The sequence below is a fragment of the Eublepharis macularius genome, chromosome 1 (assembly GCF_028583425.1).
Source record: "Eublepharis macularius isolate TG4126 chromosome 1, MPM_Emac_v1.0, whole genome shotgun sequence".
Taxonomy (NCBI): Eukaryota; Metazoa; Chordata; class Lepidosauria; order Squamata; family Eublepharidae; genus Eublepharis; species Eublepharis macularius.
Window position 1 is genome coordinate 142,544,629 of NC_072790.1, and position 23,969 is coordinate 142,568,597.

At 42.8% G+C, this 23,969-nt stretch overlaps 1 protein-coding gene across 15 annotated transcripts in view; it reads left to right on the plus strand.

Annotated features, from left to right (window-relative positions):
* Nucleotides 1–23,969, plus strand: part of AFDN (afadin, adherens junction formation factor) — a 223,718-nt gene that overhangs the window by 156,708 nt on the left and 43,041 nt on the right. For all 15 annotated transcript variants that reach the window (XM_054973994.1, XM_054974054.1, XM_054974089.1 and 12 more), the window contains one exon: nucleotides 2,771–2,857. In XM_054973994.1, coding sequence (XP_054829969.1) covers nucleotides 2,771–2,857 — 87 coding nt within the window. The remainder of the gene's footprint in view (nucleotides 1–2,770; nucleotides 2,858–23,969) is intronic.

A 23,969-nucleotide genomic window follows, 5' to 3' on the forward strand; every position in this document is an offset into this window, starting at 1 on the left:
ACCTCAGCTTTCTGATACCAGAGGAATGCATGCCACCCCAGTTTAAGATCATGCCCTTCTAGCTTTAAGAGCCTTATATTCTGGATTAAGATCCATTCTTTAATCCATACCACCAGTACACAGGCTTTGTAGTACATTTCCCAGTCTGGCAAAGCACATCCTGCTTTTTCTTTTAATTCTTGTAGAGCTTTAAGTCTTATTCTAGGTGTTTTGCCTTGGCAAGAACTCATCTTGTGGGCATTATGGACTTAAATTAACATATAGTACAGTAACTTGAACTGTTCAGTGAAGTAGCATTTATAAGTAACTTGTCACCTTAACAGAAGCTGGTAGAGAATTAACTGCTTGAGTTATTTGGTCAACCAGATATTCCTTGCAGTGCATTGTTTCATGTCAACTGCTTAATAGCTCACTGTTCTCTTTCAACTGACTGCTATTATTATTACAAAATGTGCTTGATTTTGTACTTCTTGATAAAAAAATTAAATACTGTAATCTTACGCCGTAACGTAAGTCTGCATTTAATGGAATAGTTTTACTGTTGCATATAGATACATGTGTACATATATACAGTATAAAAAGTACTTTTTCAAAATATAAGAAAACTTACTCTGCTTTTTGTATTTTGATAAAGTCAAAAGTTATCTGCAGTTAACTAGCTTGAAAGATCTGCAGAATTAAACATTTCTCTGGTGGTTCACAAAGATGCATGTACACATGTATGTGTTATATAACCAGTTGCTACAGATATATACATTTTTATTTATATCTTCGTTATAGCATTATCCAAGTTTATCATAAGTAACCAGCATACTATAATTTGGGTAGACTTTCAGCCATTTTTTTCAGAAGGCATTAACTTGTATAGTTGGTCTGTGGTGGGAATCAAAGGAACCTTCACTTGAAGAGTAATAGTGGATCTTTCAGTAGCAGTTGTTGAATAACAGCTTCAGAACTTCTTATGCAAGCTTTGATAAAGATCTCTGTAAATAGTTATGCATTGCTGGGTAAAAGGTGGTCTGTTTTTATGTTTTTAATGCTAGGCAAAGCAGATAAAAAGTAAAGTGAAGAATACTGGTTTCAAAAAACAGGTGTTCTCAGACTGCACATACTAAAACGTATCAGGTAGTTGGGGCATTTGGGAAATAACTACGCTAGACAGGGTTACACTCCATTGAAAGAAACAGGTTTGAAGCTTGTTAGGGTACTTCAGTATTCTCACAAACGTCCATGGCTGGGTACACCTTTTTCTAGCTTTTGCTGATATGATGGTAACTACTCCTATTCCAAGATACATCTGGTCACTGTCATCTGTGTTTTGATGACTTTCAGACTGTATTGCTGTATTGCTCTACATGGGGATGCCCTTGAAGACAATCTAGAGACTTCAGCTAATGCAAAAATGGCACTGGCCAATTACCAGCAGGGTTGAGCCAGTGTGCTCCTATTTTACCTGTTTTGAAACATCTGCACTTATTTTCAAGTTACTTCCATGATTGGTTCAAGGTACTGATTATATCAATTAAAGCCTTGAACAGCCTTGGGCCTGAGAACCCCAGGGAATACCTCCTCTCATCTGAACCACCATGGTGTTGTAAGTAGGGCTGTGCTATTCGGGTTTTGCTTTGGGTAAAGATACCCGAAGCGGACCTGATTCGTCAAGCTGCTGGCCCCGCTTCGGAATACCGAAGCAAAGCTTTCCAAAGCATTCAGAAATGCTTCAGAAAGCTTCAGGGCTTGTTTAAAGGGCCCCACCGCTGTTTTCAAGCAGTGGTGGGGCCCTTTAAACATAACCCCCCCCCCTACCTTGCCGTGGCTCTGGGCTGGCTCCTCTGCTGCTGCCGCACTGCCGCCCAAGCCTGCGGGGTGGTGGGGAAGGCCGGAGCTACGGCCTCCAGCCTTTCCTGCCCCTCAAATGGCAGTTTGAGGGGCAGGAAGGGCCGGAGGAGGTGGCTCTAGCCTTCCCCACCACCCCGCAGGCTCAGGCGGCGGCGGCAGAGGAGCCAGCTGGCTCCAGGCTGTGCTGCCTTGTGCTGCTGCCACCACCATCCTGCCGCCCAGCTGATGACCCTCCCACCGCCAGGTAAGTGTGTGGGGGTTGGAGGGGTCTCCCCAGGGTTGGGTAGGGGGTGGAGGGGTCTCCCCAAGGGGATGGCGGGTAGAGGGGTTGGCCCAGGGTGGGTGGTGGTGGTGAGTTTCCCCCCCTCGCTTCAGTATGCTCTGAATCTTCACGGATTCCTGAACCCGAAGCGGCTTTGGATTTAGAGGTATTCCAAATCGGTTACCGAATACCGTATCTCCCCACCCATGCACAGCCCTAGTTGTAAGATCTTTCAACAAGATTCTAGTCTCTATTCTGTCTTACATGGAAGCAAGATCAATTTCCACAGGGAGTAGCCCCACTGGGCCACCTCCTTCAGGAAGTGCATTTGACTCCTTTTCCTGCTATCTTTTTGAAAGCAGTTTATACTTTCTGTTTTTAAATCTTCTTTTGAAGATTAAGGTTTTATCTGCACTGTTTTCTTATGCTGATTAGGGGGTTGGTTGATATGTGAATTGTTTGGGTTTTGGTCTGGTTTTAATTTTTTCTGAATTCTTTTATTAGAAAGCAGAGTAAAAACATTTTAAATATATAAGAATGAGTTATGTTGTATACAACAGCCCAATACCTGTAGTTGTCTTATATCCAGAATGAATATTATTTATTGAGTATCCTGTATTATACAATGTTCCAGGTATTGAAGAATTCATCTGGGTTCTTTTTCTTTAGGCTCAGCCATTGAGAAAGGAACCTGAGATAATCACTGTGACTCTAAAAAAACAAAATGGGATGGGCCTGAGCATTGTGGCTGCAAAGGTATGAAAATATGTTTGTTTCATTTTCTGGGACAAATACCCATGTATTGACTCCGAAATTTTCCAGTGAGGAAAAAAGGGATAAATTCAATCTGTGGAGCAAAGTAAATATGCTAAGTACTAACTTAATGTTAGATGCAACTTATGACCAACTTATTTTCCATGTGAAAATAATTTTGCTAAACTTTGCTACACTATCATTTCTTCTATTTGGTAATTGGTGTATGACATTTTTAAGGACTCTTTGATATGATTCTGAAAACAACACTGAAAATGAAATAATTATTTTAACATAAAGGGCAATGTATTTTTATACCATGAAAAATCAGAGGAATATGTTTAAATATAAGCATTGTCTCTAATAAACATTGAAATTGAAAATAAATGAGAGATATTGCCACTGATGTGGTAAAGATATCAATAATGATCATATACAAAAGTGACTTTAAATTTATTATCTCATTATTCTGACTTGTTGAAAAAATTGTCCAGGGAAAAGGCTTTTTTTTAAGAAAAAGAAACTTCCAGGATTTGAACTACAGGACCACAAACCAGTGTGAATTGTTGTAGTGCATGTCTCCTGCCATTAGATGGTGCAGTGCACCAGTGTTTTAAGACCACCATTATAAATGCATTTAACCAAAAATTGAATCCAGTCCCACTAGTTCATTAGAATTGTTTAGGACTGATTTTAACAGTCAAGCTGAAAATTATATTTCATTTAGTAGATTCAATAGTTCTGATTTAATAATGGGATTTGTGGTGCCAGGGTGTCTTTTCCGAGGTAACCTATTTATGCTGGAACAAGCACTGCTGTTGTTGTGGGGGAGGGAAGAGGATGTATGAGTACAAACAGAATTAAAGTTTTAAGATTCACAGCCCCAAAACAAATTGTAGGGAAGCCTGTACACACCCCAGTGAATTTTGCCTCTGATTATTTAGGGCAGATGGCATCTCAGTGCTATATAGACTATGACAGTTCATTTCACCATGAGAAGTAAGGAATTCCTTAGCATCTAGCAAGAGGAGCCATAATTTAAGGAGTTTTGTCCCTCAACAAGACCTGCTTTGTAAATATTAATTCAAATCAGCCAGTTAGTGGGTTTTGTATAATAGCACAATTATTTTAACAATGATCTTGTCACTGGCATACAAGAAACAATTCATTTACTTGAATGTTTTGCTAATAAAATGTAAGCAAACACTTTGCCACATCAGCACTGTCTTTGTCATGACAGTAACTGGAGTTCATCTTTGTGGTTTCTGTGCAATCCCACGTCGGTGGGGGGAAATCTGTGCATGTGCAGGCCATCCACAGAGTTTTCCAGAGCTTTCTAGAAGACTAGGAGTGCCCCTCCTCCCTTTGACGCCTTCCTGCCAAAATCATCACATGACCAGGAGGAACAGTACTATTCCCTCAGTTCTTTTTTGCTGCCTCAGAGACAGGATCTCCACTGTTCTCTGCTTTTCCCTCACCTCATCCTTGAGGCTGAGAAGAATTATTTATTTTAAATGGTTTTAACCCTCAATAGACATTTTAGTGAAAAAGACAACTACATTTAAAGAAAATGGTTCTATTTTTCCCTTCATCATTATGGCTCAAGAGAGGCTTATTCAAGATGGTGGAAAATGTCAGCCACATTAAGGACACCTGCTCCCTCCCTAGCTCCCTTGAGTATCAAGGGCTAAGTCTGGAGGTGTGGCAGCCTCCTCACAACAGCTCTTCTCCAAGGCTGTGGCTTTGTGCCAGCCTGATCGCTTTTCTGGCACCCTTGAGTACCAAGGGCTAAGTCCAGAGGTGTGGTGCATTAGAGCCTCCTCACAACAGCTTCTTCGCCAAGGCTGTGGCTTTGTGCTAGCCTCATTAAAGGTAAGTCCAGAGGTTTGGACCATCATAGCTTTCTCATAGTGGCTGTTCCTTCAAGGCTGCAGTAGCCTGCCAGCCTAATTTAAGGCATCTGCCCCCTCAGTTCCAAGGAGAGAATCCTGGAAATGTGGCCTGACAGACCCCTTGGTTCGAAGGCTCTTTTCAAGAGCCTTTGCCTGCATGCCTGCCTGAATAAAGGCCCCTCCCCTTCTTGGCTTTGTCAGCTCTGATGAGAGGCACTTGGAGATGTAGCATAACAGATCTCTTGGACAAGAGGCTGAGAGGCTTTTTTTCTAAAGGCTTTGCTTGTCACCTGACTAGGCGCCTCTACTCCCTTGACTCTGTCAGCTCTGAGGGGAGATACCCTTAACAGAGGCCTCTCAGCCTGGGATCCAAGGCTGAGAGGCTTTTCCCCAAGGCCTTTGGAAATGTGACTGCCTGACTCAAGGAATTTCTCTTCCTCCCAGGCTGTCCTTAGTTCTGAGGTGCAGTTCCTGAAGGCAGGAGTTAATACCACTAACACAGTGACATAGCAGCCTGGAACCATCAGTGTAATGTTGGGACTCCTCACTGCTTCTATTTTGACAGAGATTATAAATCTGCACCTCTAAGCCCAATGCTTTTTGAAGGCATTTTTTTCCTTTTGGTTTCATATATGCTCACACTCCCTTTTTCCTACCAGGGCATGGTGCTGACTCTCCCCAGGGTTCTTAATCTCATTGCTATAAGATTCAGCAGTCATTTAGGAACGTGCCGAGAGTCTCTTTTAGTCAGCACAGAGTAACTTTAGTCAGCAGACACAAAAAAAATAAGACCTAGCACAGGCTTACCCTAGCAGCCCTTCAGCCAATTTGCCTAGGCATGAGTAAAACCTGGACTAGAACTGCTCCAAATTTTAGTATCCTGGGACTAACATAAAACATGAAACAGACTGCACAGCATTACAATTGCCATTGCTAGGAGAGAATTCTTCTTGCAGTTTTGTTCATCCTGACTCTGGGGTCATTCCTATATGACACGGTTTCTAATAAGAGTCAGCTTGTATAGTGGTTGGAGCATTGGGATGGGATCTGAGAAATCCAGATTCTAATGCTATTTTGCTGAAAGGGCTTGCCTGTGGCCTTGGGCCCATCACATTCTCTTGGCCTGTCTTGCTTAGCAGGGGTGTTTTGTGGATGTAATGGAAAGGTATAATATGTTATAGCCAGTCCCCACTGGGGCTGAAAGATGGGCTTTAGATAAACTCCACACCTATCTTTTAAAGGACGTCTTATGTTTATACTCAGAAAAGGTGCCCCAGGGCAAGAAGTCCTTGATACACACATTTCATTGTATTGGCTGCTGTCAGGGCCCCTGCTGCAATCCTTTAGCAAATTTATACTTCATTCCAAGTGGTCATCATGATTACTGTTGATGGCCAGTAGATTAAATAGCACTTCATCTCTAAATCACTGTAGACTGTGAATGCTGTAAGTTGTTAGCCTATGTGGCTAACAATATTTCTGTAATATTTCCTTTAAACTGCTAATTGATTGGTCGTTATGATTCTTTTACCATCCCATTTGTGGGGAGCATGAAACATGTTTTAATCCCATCCTGAGACATAAAGGCCAAACTGTTATATATTGAGGTCATTGAACATCTCCAATAGAAGATTACATCTTTGTAGAATAAGATAAAAGCCCAGTGGCTTCCTAAGGACTAACATTTATTTGCTATGAGCTTTTGAGAGTTCAGCTTACTTCTTCAGATATCTGTGTATTTCACAGCCTATAACTGTAGTGTATGTGACGAGTCTTTTCTTTAATCTGGAGCTGGACTGCCTTAGTCCATGCTAGGACTTAGAAAATAAAAGTAGTGGCTGTTATTGTGACTTTACACAGAGACTCTGAATTCTTCAGTCTGGATACGCAACATTCTATGGGGAGGAACAGGCTTGCTGTTTAATTCTTTAAATTCATTTGTCTATCCTTATTGATGATTTACACTATAAGAGAAGGTAAAAATTCCATGGTCTGCTGCCTTGTCCACTACTCACAGGTTTCCTACAATTCTTTGTCACATCTGTGTGGCTTTATGGGCTCAAAAGACCCAAGGTCTTCCCCCCATGTCCTCTCAGGGGAGGTTGCCTGTCCTCCCATTAATTGAACTATTCAGTTCAGTATTCCATCTGAGACTGAATAAAGGGTGTTATTTTTGAGTACTCCTTATTTGTTAAGGAGAACAGATGGAAAAGCCTATTTTGGGTCCAGGTCATCTAATTTTGTATATTATAGTCTTTACAGTTGTTCTTGGATGTCTTATTCACACGTACCTTTACCCTTCCTGCAGAGCGTCTCTCTGTTATTGAGGGTACATACTGCTAGTGGTAGAAGTCCAGTACCTTGGATGTTTATAAAATGCACGACAACTGGGGTATCTCACTTGAGGCTGCAAAATAGTTTCTTCCTCTGGTCTGTTGACGGTTGTTTACAGACCCTTTCCAGGGCAACCCCCATTTTTGTCCTACTAGTTGGAAAACAATTTCCTTTTCCTTTTCAGTCTTAGTTAATCCACATTTTGCTAAGATAGTTCTGTTTTCTCACTTTCACAATTGCAGTTCTGTGTTCTTATATTCCCGCAGTGTGGTAGCTCTACTAGGAGGGTGTGCCTCCAGGTGGGTCCTGGTCTTCTGCAAAATGACTTTGTCATACTACTGGTACTTTTATCAGGAGTGCTAAACATACCTTACTTTTGTTTGACTTTTGTTTTACTGTGAATGCTCCATGTAATTGAACTGCATTGCAATAAGATTTCCTCAGCTAACTGACGCCAACTCCTAAATACTCTGATTGGAGGCATGGGCTATTTCGCCTTGCGACACAGTGCGATGGTCCATGACCTCCCCTTTCATTTGCTCCTTTGCTGCCTGGGACCCCCATCATTGAGGAATGCCCTTGCTAATCCACTGGCAAGGTAATCTGTTTTTATGTTTTATCTTCTGACTGTTTTCGTTGCACAGATTGTTCTGCTAGGAGCACAGGATTCAACGATGGTGCATATTGTCTGTCCTTTCTTTGGTCTCATCATGCCTGCTTCACTGTTTTCATTATTCTGGAATCAATCTGCTATGTTTTCACTTGAGCTGTTGGCTTTGGCAGTTTTGGTCAGCGCCTTTTCCTGCAGTATAGCAGCAGTCACAGGGTTTCCCCCCCCCCCCCTGTGTGGCAGTTTCTGCTCCTTGACTACCATATCTTGCACCTCTAAGTGGGTAAGAGTCTGTACTGAGACTATAACAGGATTTGAACGCTTCTTGTTTCACTATTGACAATATTTGAGACTCAAATACTCTAAACTTTCCCTTTCTTTATTGGGTCTTCAAAGACATTTAAAGTAGGGTGTAACCCCTTGTTAACTTCTTGCACTTCCCTGGTGCTTCATTTGTAGTGTACAACACTGTGTTTCTAACCTATGTCCCCCCATTTATAGTTTCACAGTGTTAATGTGTCCAATGCCCTGGCCAGAATTCCCTACCAGGGGGTGGCTTTCAGCCCTCATGTCTCACAACACTATCAGTGCTTGTTTTAGTCATTCAGGTTCCAAAAGATACCTGGCAGTATACTCACAGAACCCTTCTTTTGTGCATTGGTAGAAGCTATCATGTTCTCTTGAGTGCCTAACTGTTCAACATCCTTTACTTTGCACATCTCTCCCCATCAGAGTGCTGTTTCTTTTTCTTGCTGCATTCTTGCTTGTACTTTGGCAGGGGCACTTTTAGAGATCTCTCTGCTTTTTCAGAAGCACCTCTGGGTGAATATCAATGAGACGCTAAGCATCAGTTGGGAAGATGGTCCTCTAGAGTCTCTTTGAGAGCTTTACACTCACCTCCTTCAGTAAGTGAGCTTGCTACTCTCCCAATGTGGGACTGCACAGTAGCCACGAGGATGAAAACAGGGTTGCAGTTACCTGTAACTGTTGTTCATCAAGTGGCCTTCTGTGCACGCACACATCCCTCCCTCCTGCCCCTCTGAATTCTTTGGAATCGTAGTTGGGGGGGGGTCTCTTGCAGTGGCATGGAGAGAACAGAAAGAAGAGCACCCCTCCTCCTGGTAATGTGATGCTTTTGGTGGGAAAGCGTTGAAAGGAGGATGGGCGCTCCTAAAGCTCTGTGGCTGGCCTGCGCGTGTGCACTCCCTCCACCTGTGTTTGCCTGCACAGAAGACCACTCGCTGAACAACAGTTAGAATCATAGAATCATAGAGTTGGAAGGGGCCATACAGACCATCTAGTCCAACCCCCTGCCCAGTGCAGGATCAGCCTAAAGCATCTCTGACAAGTATTCATCCAGCCTCTTCTTGAAAACTGCCAGTGAAGGGGAGCTCACCACCTCCCTAGGCAGCTGATTCCACTTTTGAACTACTCTGACCGTGAAAAAGTTTTTCCTAATATCCAGTCGGTACCTTTGTACATGTAGTTTTAGCCCATTGCTTCGTGTCCTACCCTCTGCTGCCAACTGGAACAGCTCTTTGCCCTCCTCCAAATGACAGCCTTTCAAATATTTAAAGAGAGTAATCATGTCCCCCCTCAACCTCCTCTTCTCCAAACTAAACATCCCCAAGGCCCTCAGCCTTTCCTCGTAGGCCTCAGTCTCCAGACCCCTGATCATTCTTGTTGCTCTCCTCTGCACCCTCTCGATTTTGTCCACATCCTTTTTGAAGTGAGGCCTCCAGAACTGCACACACTACTCCAGGTGTGGCCTGACCAAGGTAGTATAGAGAGGGGCTATGACCTCCTGCGATTTCGACGCTATGGCCCCTTTGATACAACCCAAGATTGAATTAGCCTTTTTTGCCACCGCATCACACTGACTGCTCATATTCAGTTTACAGTCCACTCTTACCCCAAGATCCCTTTCACATATACTACTGCCCAGAAGTGTATCCCCCATCCAGTATTTGTGCTTCTCATTTTTGTGGCCCAGATGTAATACTGTGCACTTGTCTTTGTTGAATTGCATCCTATTCACAGCTGCCCACTTCTCCAGAGTATTCAGGTCTTGTTGAATTTTAATTCTGTCTTCTTGGGTGTTTGCTACCGCTCCCAATTTGGTATCATCAGCAAATTTAATGAGCAGCTCTTCCACTCCTTCATCCAGATCATTGATAAAAATATTGAAAAGTACTGGGCCCAAAACTGAACCCTGCGGCACCCCACTGGACACCTCCCTCCAATCTGATGAAACGCCGTTGACCACCACTCTTTGAGTGCGGTCCTCCAACCAGTTCCCTATCCACCGAACTGTCCTATAGTCTACTCCACAGTCTTCCAGTTTGCCCATCAGAATGTCATGGGGGACCGTATCAAAAGCTTTACTGAAATCCAGATAAATCACGTCAACAGAGTTCCCCCGATCCAGTAAGCTGGTCACTCAATCAAAGAAGGAAACCAGGTTGGTCTGGCAAGATCTGTTAGGAACAAAACCATGGTGACTTCCCCGGATCACTGAGTGGTCCTTCAGATGCTTACAGATTGATCCCTTTAAAATCTGTTCTAATATCTTCCCAGCAACAGAAGTCAGACTGACCAGCCTGTAGTTTCCCGGGCCATCCTTCCTCCCTTTCTTAAAGATTGGGATAACATTCGCTCTTCTCCAATCTTGTGGCACATCCCCAGTCCTCCAGGAGGCCTTGAAGATGATGGACAGGGGTTCTGCAAGTTCTCTGGAAAGTTCTTTCAGCACTCTCAGGTGCACCCCATCCGGCCCAGGGGATTTGTATTCATCGAGTGCAGCCAGATGCCTCTCCACTACCTCTCTGTCAATGTCAATTAGCCACTCAGGTGTCCTGCCACATTTTCTACTATCTCTAGATGTTCCTGAGTTCTTCAGGGAGAAAACAGAGACAAAAAAGCTATTAAGCCTGTCTGCTTTTTCTCTGTCCTGCATCAGAGTTTCTCCATCTACTCCCAACAGCGGTCCAATCGCCTCTTTTACCTTGTGTTTGCTTCTCACATATCTGTAGAAATTTTTCTTATTGTAGCGTGCCCTCCTGGCCAGACCCAGCTCGTACTGAGCTTTGGCCTCTCTGATGGCTGATCTGCAGTACCTAGTAACCCTCATATACTCCTCTTTAGAGGTCTGTCCTTCTCTCCATTTCCTGAACATTTCCTTTTTCTCCCTTAGCTTGTTCTGGAGCTCTCTGTGCATCCACATCGGTTTCTTGGAGCCCTTCCCATGTTTCCATCTTGCTGGGATAGTGAGGGCTTGAGCTTGCAAAAGCTCATGTTTGAGAATGTCCCACCCTTCACTCGCTCCTTTTCCTTCCAGCACACTCCCCCATGGAATGACTCTCATCAAGCCTCTGAGTTCATCGAAGTTGGCCCTACGAAAATCTAACCTACGAGTCTGGCTACGAACTTCCTTGGCTCCCCACAGCAACTGGAATTCAAGGAGGACATGGTCACTTCCCCCTAAGGTCCCCACCACCTTCATCTCATCTACCAATTCTTCCCTGTTGGTTAATATCAAGTCTAGTATGGCCGAACCCCTTGTAGCTTCCTCCACCTTTTGAAAAAGGAAGTTATCAGCCAGGCAGGTCAGGAAATTGCGTGATTCATGACGCTTTGCTGAGCCTGTCTCCCAGCACACATCGGGGAAGTTGAAGTCACCCATAATTACAAGGTTCTGATGTCTGGATACTCTGCCAATCTGTTCAAAGAGGGCAGCATCCATTTCTTCTCTCTGGTCAGGTGGTCTGTAGCAGACTCCAACAATAATACCCTTTGTCCTTCCTCCCCTTATTTCTACCCATATACTTTCCACTGGGCTGTCCGCCCCATTCTCCATAACTTCTTGACAATCAAGCCCTCTCCCCACATACAACGCCACTCCACCTCCTCTTCTACACTTCCGGTTTTTCTTGAACAACTCATACCCATCCACTAGTACATTCCAGTCATGGGAATCATCCCACCAAGTCTCAGTAATTCCTACTATATCATAGCCCTCTGTTTGCAATAGAAGCTCAAGCTCTTCTTTCTTATTGCCCATACTTTGGGCATTGGTATATAGACACTTGTAGCCTTGTACCTTTGTTTGGCCTTTCCTACCCAGGTGGGTCCCCACTGTGTTCACTTCATCATTGAAGTCGCCATGTTGATCGTCCCCTGCCCCTTGCGGCATCAGTTTAAAGCTCTCCTGATGAAGTTCTCTAGGTTCGTTCCAAACGTTTTCTTCCCTGCCCTTGAGAGGTGAAGCCCATCATGTGCTAGAAGGCCTTCTCTAAGAAAACCTATCCCATGGTCCCAGAACCCAAAGCGCTCCTGCCGGCACCACCATCTCAGCCAGCGATTCACCTCAAGTATGGTCCGCTCCCAGCGTGCTCCTCTTCCTGTAACTGGAAGGATAGAAGAGCGTACCACCTGAGCCCCCAATGTCTTCAACTGCCTTCCAAGGGCTTCGTAATCCTCTTTAATTCTCGCAACAGTATTCGAAGCCATGTCGTTCGTTCCCACATGAATCAGCACAAACGGGTACTTATCAGCAGGCTTGATGAGTTTTGACAGCCGGTCGGTAATATCCTGAATTCTGGCTCCCGGCAAGCAACACATCTCTCGGAATAGGGGATCTGGCCCAGAGACATGGCGTTCCATACCCCTGAGCAAGGAGTCCCCGATGACTACCACCTTCCGTTTTTTTCCACTTCCATGAGGCCCCATGTCGTCTGCACTCCCTCTTCCAGATCTTTTCGGTTCTCCTTCCACTGTCACCTCTGTCACCATCTCTAGCACTTCAAAGCGATTCTTGAGCTCAAGTGGACCAGAGCATCTTCTTTGTTGACGCCTTTGGGTTTGTATTGTAGATCTGAGAGAAGGCTCAGAAGGGAGATCGACTCTTTCCCCTCCTCCTTGACTTTCCTCTTCTTGGCTGTGCGGAGCACCCAGGCTGTTGTCATTAAAATCCTCTCCCTCCTTGATGTCCTGAAGGGTGGTGATCCTCTCCTCCAGGCTCTGAACCTTTTCTTCCAAAACTCTGACCAACTTACACTTCTGGCAAGTGAACTCTGTCTTCTCCTCTGGGAGGAAAACAAACATGGCACACACCATGCAGGTGACTGCGAAGGGGGCTTCAGTAGACATGATTGCCTTCCTAGAGTACCTAGAGTACTAGCAGAACCAGTATACTAGCAGAGTTTCAGGTCCCCCAGGCAGATCCCCAGGGCAAGAGCCCGTTAGCTCTCGCCCTTCGGCTTGCGCCTCTGGCGAGGAGGAGCCTTTTGTTTCAAAAGGTGCCTTCCTGCCTAGCCCAGCAGGGCCCCAGGACACTAGGGGGCGGGGCTTGTAACCACGAGCAACAGCAACCAGCTGCAAACAACAGCAATTCACTCAACCCCCAACAGCCTCACACAGAACTTAACCAGAACCACTCTCTAGCAAGCTACACAGAACCCACTCACCCTCAGCTTCTCACACAGTAGCTAGGAAAGGCAAAAGGCAGAAAGACAACAAACCCTTACCTTCTAGCTTCAGCTCTCCACCATGTGCTCTTGCCTCAGCTCAGCTGCTTCTGCTCTGTTACAGGTAAATGCATCCCTGTTTGTGGGGGGTTGGAGAGGTTGTCTAGCCTTCCCCCCCCTCTTGCTGGCAGAAAAACAAACTGATGATTAGAGGAAAACAATTTTTTCTCCTTCATAATGCTAGGCACTAATTCATGAAATTAATTAGCAGGAGGTTCTGTTCAGATAAAAGTACTTTACTTAATGTGGTATTAAATTGTGGAATTCAGTACTACAGTGTGTAAGGTATTGCTGTTGATAATCCTATTAGCTGTGGTAAGCAGATGGATCTTCCATAATCAGGCACCATATCTCTGAGTTAAGGTCCAACAAAATCAAAACTTTTTTGATAGATCTGCAAATTCTCTCTTGAAAAAAAGTAATAGTAATAATTACAGTTGGCATTTATCTAATTACCTCAATCATTCATACAGGTAAGCCAGTATCGTTATTCCTAGGGAATGATGGGGAGAAGCTGAAAAAAAATTAGGTTGCAGGAAGTCGCTGCCAGAGGATGTAGTAGTGAGTCCAGTAGCACCTTTAAGACTAACCAACGTTATTGTAGCATAAGCTTTTGAGAGCCACAGCTCTCTTAGTCAAATGCATCTGATGAAGAGAGCTGTGGTTTCCAAAAGCTTATGCTACAATAAAGTTGGTTAGTCTTAAAGGTGCTACTGGACTCCTTACTATTTTGCAACTACAGCCTAACACAGCTAATTCCTCTGAATCTGTGAGAGGATGTAGTGATGGCCACAGGCATAGACAGCTTTAAAAGTGGACTATAGAAATTAATGGTGGATAGGTCTATCAGTAGCTACTAACCATAGTGACTAAAGGGAACTTCCACATTCAGAGGCAGTAAAGCTCTGAATTCGCAATGCTGTGAATTTCATTGCAAACATGTTCAACTCTCAAACTTACTGTATTCAGAGATGGCGATCACGCACAAGCCAATTACTCAGTCTGTTCGATTCATGCCAAGCAGATGTGAATCCCTGCTAAACCAGTTTGCATTGGGTTTTCCTAATACTTAACATGTACAAAGATAACGCAGATTCAAACTCTTTGGCAGTCATTAGCTTCACAAAGGACTTTGTAGATCAGAATCCCTGACCTTTTTGAGGTTGTCGGCACCTTTGGAATTGTGAAACAGGGTGGTGGGCGCAAACACAAAATGGCTGCTACGGGGGACAGAGCGAACCACAATATCAGGGAATGAGGTATGCATAACTCTAATAGTAAATCTTCAACCTTTTTTTTAAAAGCTCTGCTTAACAGGATACATTTTTAAAATGAGCATAATTGTTTAAAATATTTTCTTGCATATATACAGTTTACCTACAGTCACACAGTGACAGCTGCTGCTGAAGCAACATTTTTAAAAATCTGCACAGTCAATCAGATCTCCAGTGGCCAGTCAGAAGCCCTGCTAGCCAAAAGCCCAACTGGCCTCATCTACTTTCTAAAAAAACAAGGAGGGCACCAGGAAAGGTGTCAGGTGTCAGTGGGTGCTATGGCATTGGGTATCCCTGATGTAGATGAACACCAAAGGGTAGGATTTTATTGAAACATAGCATTCACTGATGATTGATTTATATAATTCGTAAGAGAAACAAGTGGTTTAATTGTTTTGTTAAACAATTGCCTGCTCAGCAGAGCGCTTATGCTCCAAGGAATGGGGGCGGGGGGGGGGGGGGAGAATTCAGTTGAGTTATGTGAGTATGTACATGCACCAAAAGCCAATTGTGTTATACTGCTTGGTTAGTAAAATATACAATGAACAACCTGCTGAACACTGATGAACAGAACTATTGAACTGATTGTCGAAAAATTAGGTCTCTGTTTGCAACTGGTGAACATGATGCAAGCTAAACTGGTGGGTGTTCGAGTATCCCTTCTCTGAATATCAGTGTCAAGAAGTAACATCAGAGGAAGTCCTCAGCCTCTGTGCCCTATTGTTGGCCCAGGGTAACTGGTTGTCCATGGTGTGAGACAGGATGTTGGACTAAATGCCCCCCTGTCAGATCCAGCAGGACTCTTGTGATCTTAAGTAACTGGTCTACATTCAGTTCGGGGCGGGGGGAGGGGGGGTCGGTCATGGCACTAGACCAAACGTTCAGAAACAGGACTCGATCCTAACTGACATTTATGCTAAAATATGCAGATTACATTGTGAACTGACATATAACTCTAAATACTACCTCTTCGATATGGCCGTAGCTGCAAACATGGAGCAGAGAGGCAATGTCTTATAGATTTCTAGCACAGCCTTGAGTTGAGAATAAATTGCCTACTCGTGATATAAAGGTGATCTCTTCTAGCCTTGCCAACATTTAATTCCTTTTTAAGGAATTTTCTGTACTGATACCACTTATTTTACCTGTAGTGATCCTTTAGTGAAAGTTGGATAACTTGAGGGTCAGGAAGCAGCACTATTATAAGGCAGAATACAATGCGCTCTGCCTCAAAGATGTTTGATGTTGAAGGCTGCCTAACTCTCAACCACACTATAGTTACATTTTATGAAATCCAGATGATTTGGAAGCTGTGTGTGCATGCAGTTTACTTTAAAAATATATCACTTATGAGGTGAAAGGAGGGGTTAGCTTATGACTTGTTTCCATCTGTGGGCCAACACTTTACTTCCTGTCGGATTGTCTGTATATTGTACTAAAGACTGCCTTGATTTTCTAGACAGCGTCTAAAGTTCTATAAAGTTCTCAGTGTTGAATGAAAGACAGGACAGCATAACTGGCAATATAAGAACTGGAATATTGTATTGGTTACAGCTAGTCTGATAAATGCTCTGGGGAGTCATAGTGTCCAGATCAGAATTATCTTGCTGCGTGATTTGGAAAATCTAGCAGACTGATAGACTAGTTGCAGTTGACAGCTCAGAAAGAAGTGAAGAGTTTTATTTCTGGAGTTAAAATGTGGTTTTCTGTCGTTGGAAAAACAGAACCTTTGGTAAGTCTGCTCAGGAGTTTGTTTCCATAAAACTTTAATCATTGTTAAAGTATTCTTCCAAATACTGTGGACAGTATAAAATTGTCAACAGTTTCTTGTTTGTGTAGCAGTACTTAGTATATAGCATGTAACTTAAGTATGTGTATATAGTTCTTGACTTCCCAGTGCACAAGAAAATCATACTTTAAAGGACTTCTATTTATGTTGTATTTTATGGAGTGACGAGTTTTAAATTTCTATTTATCAGAAACAGTAAACTGCTGTTGATTTTACTTGTAAAATATCATGAATAACACCCCTAATTTTGATACAGTTGGGCTATAGTCCAAAATTTCTGTGAATCCTTGTGTTTTTTTTCTATTCCAATTAAAACATACTAAAGTATAAATAATAGCAAAATGAACAACATTTCCTATATTTAACTACTTTTAAAAGCGTTAGATATAAGTATGATTTTTAAAATATCTCTGTGAATAGAACAGTAAAAGTTTAAAGTAGGGTTATTAACTAAAGCAGTGTTGCCGTTTGAAATATATTTTTCTAACAGTGTCTACGTCATCACAAGGCAGTTGGTTGGCTATAAGGGCTGTTTATGGCTATACTTTGATATTAGAGTTCAAAACTCAAAACCAGTCTGTGCAATTGCTTTATTTCCCAGTGATACATTGCAGACAATTTCTTCATACAACAAATGTTACTGTCAAACCTTTTGAGTCATGGGGGAAAGGTTTAAAATTACTTTCTCAATAAAGATAGAGATTATAGGTAGTTGTGTTGGTCCACGAAAAAATCTTCAGAAGTCATGTAATACCATTAGAAACAACTGAAATACCACAAAATAAGTTAAGTGGTGCTGGGTGGTACTACTTTCAAGTTGCATCTTAAGCCTTCTGTTTAGAAAAAGGAAAAATGGCAGTCTGCATTTGAAAATGTAAAAGTCAGTGATTAATTTACTGTATCTCCAATTCCAGATGGAATGCTTGGGTCCCTCTTCTCTTAAAGGTTTAAAGGGAAATGTAGTAGTCTTAACACTATCATCGGAGATGAATTTGAATGATGTTCTAGGCAAGAATCCATACTAGGTGATACTACCTGGTAACTGGGGAAAGAGATTTCTAAGCAAAGTGGTATCCCAGATTGTTTTGCTCCAATAATTAAAGAATCTTTGTCTCTTACAGTTAAATTAGGAAGCTCACAAAATACACAGCGATCGTAAGTAGCCACATTGCAGGTGATTTAGGTGTGATCCAAAACTAACACCATCTAATATAATTAAGCATGCACAGAATGCAGACAGGAGGCCTTATTGTCATGGTCAGATCATTCTATTTCTCACCCACCCTTATTTAAAATAGATCCAATCTGATAAAGAGCTCTGGAGAACTTGAAAGCTTGCATATTATTTTGTGATATTTTTCTCAGTCATAGTAAAAGGCTTGTATGTGTATGGCTCGTGTGTGTTTGTTTTGCAGAAAAGTAATTTTAACACACATACACCTTCCCTCAAATCTCTAATATATTGTTCATGGTCACAGTTTAGTAGATGTGGGCATACTTAAGCATATAACTTTATGCCTGGTCGTAAATCATGAATTAAATAGGAGTCCTGTGTCACCTTAAGGACTAACAAAATGTATTCCAGCACAAACTGTTATGAAACAGGGCACACCTTGAATAGCATTTGGAATCTTGAATGCAGTTTGTTTTTGAGTTCAGTTCAAGGTGCTGGTCGCTACCTTTTAAAACTCTTCACGGCCTAGTTAGTACTCATATACCGGCAGGACCACCTCTCCAAGTGTCTTTCTATGTGTCAGCTCCACTCCTTTGACCAACACTTATTCATGAATTCATCTTGTAGGGCTGTTCGATCATCTAGAGCTTTTTCAGTGTTTGTTCCTCTTGTATGGAATAGCACTTATGAAGCTGTGATGCAGGCTTCCACAATGTTAACATTCCACAGGTCGTGTAAGGCAGAGGAGGGCTTTTAACATTGCTACCTAATTGTTTTTAGTGATAGCTAAATCTGTTTGTTATTTCATAAGAATTTGTAATTGTATATTGTTTTTATTATCAGTGAAACCTGTCTTTGCCCATTTCTGGGTAAAGGTGGACTAATCATGCTCTAAATAAATGAAAGCAAAATTTATTCTTAAATAATTGATATTTATCTCACAAACAGCGTTTGTTCTTCATTTGATCATTCACACAGTATTTTTGGTGGAGAGCACATTTAAAACAAGTCCATGGGGAAAGGACGGGAAAGGAAAAAGGGGAGGAGGTGACTGAGTCATAAGATATTACACTAAGGTGATTCCCTAACAAAATGGGGAGGTAAAAGGGATAAGGGAACAGGGGGAGAGATGTGGTTCATAATCCAAGTGCAGATGCTCAGCCAGTCCAGATGAGCAAGCAACAGAATCAGAGGACAGACTAGACCAGAGGAAGAAACAGGGTCAGCGCAGCGCCAATGTCAGGGAAGAGGGTCATGAAGGGAGGAGCTAAGCGGCTGGCAAGGGAGGGGTGGACGGGAGGGAACTGAGTTTGAGAGACAGGGGCAGGACCAATCAGCAGAGGGATTTGCAGGTGAGAGAGGGAAGAGTAACGGGCAAGGGATGGGGAGCGAAAGCCGATTGGCTGCCCTTCGAGGGGAGGGATGGAGGGGCACTATGAAGGGAAGAGTTCTCCGGGGAGGAGAAGTTGGTATGAGTTGGTCAGAGAGATTGCAGAAGTTCACAACCCAGTGGGCAGGAGGAGGGGCCGGTGAGGTAACCCCCACCTCCCACCCTGTCTGAGGCTGAGGGAACTCTCCCACCTAGACACCTGGGAAGACAGCGGAGGGCAGGGAGCGCGCAATGAGTGGGGCAACGGCTCACATGCCATTTTCACCCACAGTGGGCCACAACATTCTCCAGAACATTATTCTACTGCTGCTGTCCTAGGTGGCAAGGCCCTTCTCTCCTAGTATTGATGTAGACAGCATGGTCATTAAAATGGTCACACAACTTATAGAACTTAAGTCTAAATTTGCAGAGGTCAAGAATTGGTTCCACACATAAGTTTGCATATTTTAGTGGCGATTATTGCAGAGCGGTGTGGCCATTCTCTGGAAACAGTGACCATTCCAAAATCCCTGCTGTGCAAAATGAGTCCAAGAGACTTCTAAAAGCTCTATAAGCTTTAGAACTGCTTACTGAATGAATGCATGTTTCTCAGCAACTCAAGAAGTCTTAATGGTCTGCTTACACTGCTGATTTTGGCAGATCATGATCACTGGCCTCTCTTCCCTTGATGAAGGTGATATAGTCCTTTGAAATATTACATAGAATCAATCACATTGCAAGTAGAATTACAATAGCAGGTGTTTGAGTACCCAGTGGATAGGCTGTGGCTATGGCTCCAGAAAAATCGGTTCTCATCATTTCACTAGTATACACTTGGACAGAGCAGTTTGTAGCACAAGACAGCATGGTCATTAAAATGGTCACACAACCTACAGAACTTTTAAGTCTAAATTCGCAGAGGCCAAGTATTGGTTCCAGTCAAAGAAGTTCAGTAACAAATGGATTGCTCTTACATTTCAGAGTAAAATCCCTGCCACTCTCATTGTAGGGCCTTCACTTCCAGTGACTTTCCAAAGTCTTTTTAAGACACCCTGGAAGCAAGACTGGCCAACCACAAGACTACCCTGGTTTTCTGCGCCTGCTCCCTTAGAACAGAGCAGTCTGAAGATTTCAGAAGTGTGGCCCGCCGCCAGATTTTCTAGGACACTGAAACATTCTAGAACTCTGTTGCAGTAGGGGGATCTGTGAGGATCTCCAAAAATTTAGTACTATAAAAGGACATACTATAAAGGATTCATAATCCCATCTGGTATTAGAAAAAAACCCTGTTCTTAAGCCATCCTTAAAAGCCTGGACCCTCCCCAAATCAGCTCTAAATTAAAAAAAAAATCTGAATAGAACCAGCATATGACAAGAATTACATTTAGTGCTAGAATAGAATAGAATAGAATAGAATAGAATAGAATAGAATAGAATAGAATAGAATAGAATAGAATAGAATAACAGACAAAAATAGACTATGTTGGGATGTGTATATAACAGCCAATCCTAAAATTGTTTTTAAAGAATAATTGGTTAGCTTCTATGTAACAAATGCAATCATACCACTCGTGCTGCGTTAAGGTGCTCTTACTGCTTTGGAAATTAGGGAGGCTTCTTTCTGTAAAGGTTTTCTGTGTCTTGTGTTCCAATCTACCAAGTATATTATTTGATATACCAAGTATTTGATATGGAGCTTGCTGTATGACGGGTCAATTACACATACTCAGGCTAAGTTGCTGCTCAGGGTTCTTGTGAGGGTAAAATGGAGGAGAATGATGCAGGCTGCTTTAGATTCCCAGTGTAGAGAAAGGTGAGGTTGCTTCTATGACCAAATACGTTGGACCTAAATCAATAAAGAGAGTTTGGGTAAAATATATCATGGTATGTCATTAGATTCCTTATTATTATTTTTTATGTGTATAATATTTGATTTCTAATTTTACTGGCTTTTGAAGAATTCTAGAATGTCTCTAATGGATGATTGCCCTGCTGTGCTCCTGATTTGGTGTACTGGTTAAGAGCGGCAGGATTCTAATCTCTTCTTGTTGTTATTACTATTATTTTCCTTTGATGTTTTTCCTTTGACAGTGCAGTATAAATCAAGATGGGTAGCCGTGTTTGTCTGTCTGTAGCAGTAGGCAAGAGGAAGAGTCCAGTAGCACCTATAAGCCTAACAAAAGCTGAAGAAGTGAGCTGTGGCTCACGAAAGCTCATACTCTTGTCACAAATTTTCTTAGTTTTATAGGTGCTACTGTGATCCTTTTTCCTAGTGCAGTATAAGAAATTGTTTGATTAGTGGGTTCTTACTGTGAGTATATTGTTATTCTTTGTTGTTGGTTTCTGTCCATTCAGCTCTTACATTTTGTTGGAATCCATTTTAATAATGGCATTATTGTTCAACTTTTTAAAAGTACCTGTGAAAGTACTTTTTCCAGCCAAATAGTGTAGTTGTTAGAATATTTAGGACTAGGGCCATGTTATTCGGGTTTTGCTTCAGGTAAAGATACCCGAAGTGGACCCGATTCAGTATTCCTGAAGTGAATACCAAAATAAAGCTTTCCAAAGCATTTGGAAATGCTTCGGGCTTGTTTAAAGGGCTCCGCTGCTGCTTGCAAGCAGCGGCGGGGCCCTTTATACATCAACCCCCACCTACCTTGCGGTGGCTCCGGACCAGCTCCTCTGCCGCTGCCGCACCGCCGCCCAAGCCTGCAGGGTGGTGGGGAAGGCTGGAGCTGCCTCCTCCAGCCCTTCCTGCCCCTCAAATGGCCGTGGTGTGCCGGCGCCGCAGCGGCCATTTGAGGGGCAGGAAGGGCCAGAGGAGGCGGAGAAAGCCCTTCTTGCCCTTCAAATGGTCGCCACAACACCGGCGCGCCATGGCCATTTGAGGGGGAGGAAGGGCCAGAGGAGGAGGTTCCGGCCTTCCCCACCACCCCGCAGGCTCGGGCGGTGGTGCAGCGGTAGAGGAGCCTGCTGGCTCCAGGCTGCACAGCCCATCGCCCAGTGGATAACCCTCCCGCTGCCAGGTAAGTGGGTGGGGGTTGGAGGGGTCTCCCCTGTGGGGGTGGGGGGTGGAGGGGTTGCCCTAGGGAGGGTGGGGTGGTGGTGAGTTCCCCCCCCCCTCGCGTCAATATGCTCTGAATATTCATGGAGCATACCGAAGCGATTCCTGAAACGCGAATCGGATTTAGGGGTATTCCGAATCGGTTTCTACCCGCCTGTGCACAGCCCTATTTAGGACCATCTATTCTGTGGTGGTGCTTATCAAGTGCTCCACTAGGGATGTGGACTTGGGTGAGTTTAATTTAGTTTTAATTTAGCTTAGTTTCGTCTGTTGGGGTGAGAATAGGGTTTTTTCCCCCTTCTGTGTGTGTGCATGGCAAAACAGACAATCAAATGTTGTTTTAAGAATTTCATATCCTGGCTTTATGCTTGCCACAAAGTTTCTAAAAACGGGTTGTGCTGTAGCACAGGAAAATGTGAGTGTGCAATGAAAAGTTGGGCAATGACAAAACTTGTTAATCAGAGAGAAAAAAGTTAAGCATGTGTACATCTTACTCCTGCAGAATTCAAGTGAATCATCTCTTAAATTATGCAGCTTGAGGGTGGACAGCAGGTATTCGAATACTTTTGAATATTTAGCTGACTGTTGCTGTAGAAGTTACTGAGCTGGGGCTCTCATTGATCTGACCCATAGAGTACCGCTGAATAAGTTATACAGATAAATATACAGTTTAGAATTACAGAAAAATCTAGTAATTCTAAACTTACAGCTGCTTGCTTGCTTATTTATTTATTTATTTGTCTGCCTGTCTTTTTTTATTAAATGTACCTCACACATTACAAAAAGCCAGTCTTTGCCTGTATACATAGTATACTTTTCACATGTCCTGTGAGCCATACCATTTCCTATACATACTTCTAGGAAATTAAGTTTGCCCTGCTGGGACTCACTGGTATGAGTGCTCTGAAATCAAAAACACACACGGGGGAAACAATGTTGTTGCATATAGAGCTAATTTGCATATTTCATGAAGAGACCTGCAGCTTTACATTTGGTTGCATTAAAAATATTAGTAGAAATTATACTCTTTGCATAACTGATGTTTTGATATTGGTTTCAGTTGATAATGGTTCCTCATTTACAGGGTTTTCACTAGTTGTTTTTTTATTAAGATGTATAGTGAAGTATTACTCAGGCTAATTACATACGTGACTGGCATTCATTTGTTATGCTACCACATAATAAGGAATAATTTGGAAACTTGGTTGGAAATTATTTTGTCTAGTGAGCATTAGTATACTGGTTATAATTAACCTTTTCAATCAACAAACACACTACCTATGGTCCTTATGAGGAGCTAATAATAACTTAGTAATTTATTGTAGGAAGATTTAATGAATTAAACTGCTATGACAATTTACTTCTTGCAGCGGTACGAAAAATATTTTACATGCACTAGGTTTCACAGAAATTAAAAATGTACTATTCTATTCCTTAGAAGTAGACTCAAAGACGTTATGCTACATTAACTTTTTTTTTACTGCAATCTCCATTAATTAAATAGGGCCTGCATTTTCCCCCTGACACCATGTCCTCTTTCCCTTCCCTGAAACCCACCAAAGTCTCTCTTCTTTTTCTCCTTCTCACCCACCACTTAATCTACCTTTATCTGTCTCCCTATCTTCAGCTTCCCTCCTTTCCTCCCTCTGGCCAGCTCTTCCCCCAATTACACAGTGTCTGTGACCCAGTTGCACAGTGGGAAAATCTCAGAGACTTGTGCTAGACACCTTGCTTTTTCCCCTCCCTACACCATTTTCTCTTTCCCGCCACCTAACAACCCCTATATCTAATAATAATAATAAGAAGAAGAACCTCCTCCTCCTCTGATTTATATAACACCCACCACCACCAATTTATATACCGCCCTTCAGGACAACTTAATGCCCGCTCAGAGCGGTTTACCTTTGCCTGCCCCCCTTCCAACCAACCAACCTTTTATCTGCCCCTCTTCCAGCTATATTTATTACTTGCTTCTTTATACCCTGCTTTGTTCCCCAATGGGAATCCAAAACAGCTTGCATAATTCTCTTTTCTTCCAATTTATCTTCACAACAACCCTGTAAGGTTAGTTAGGCTGAGTGTGT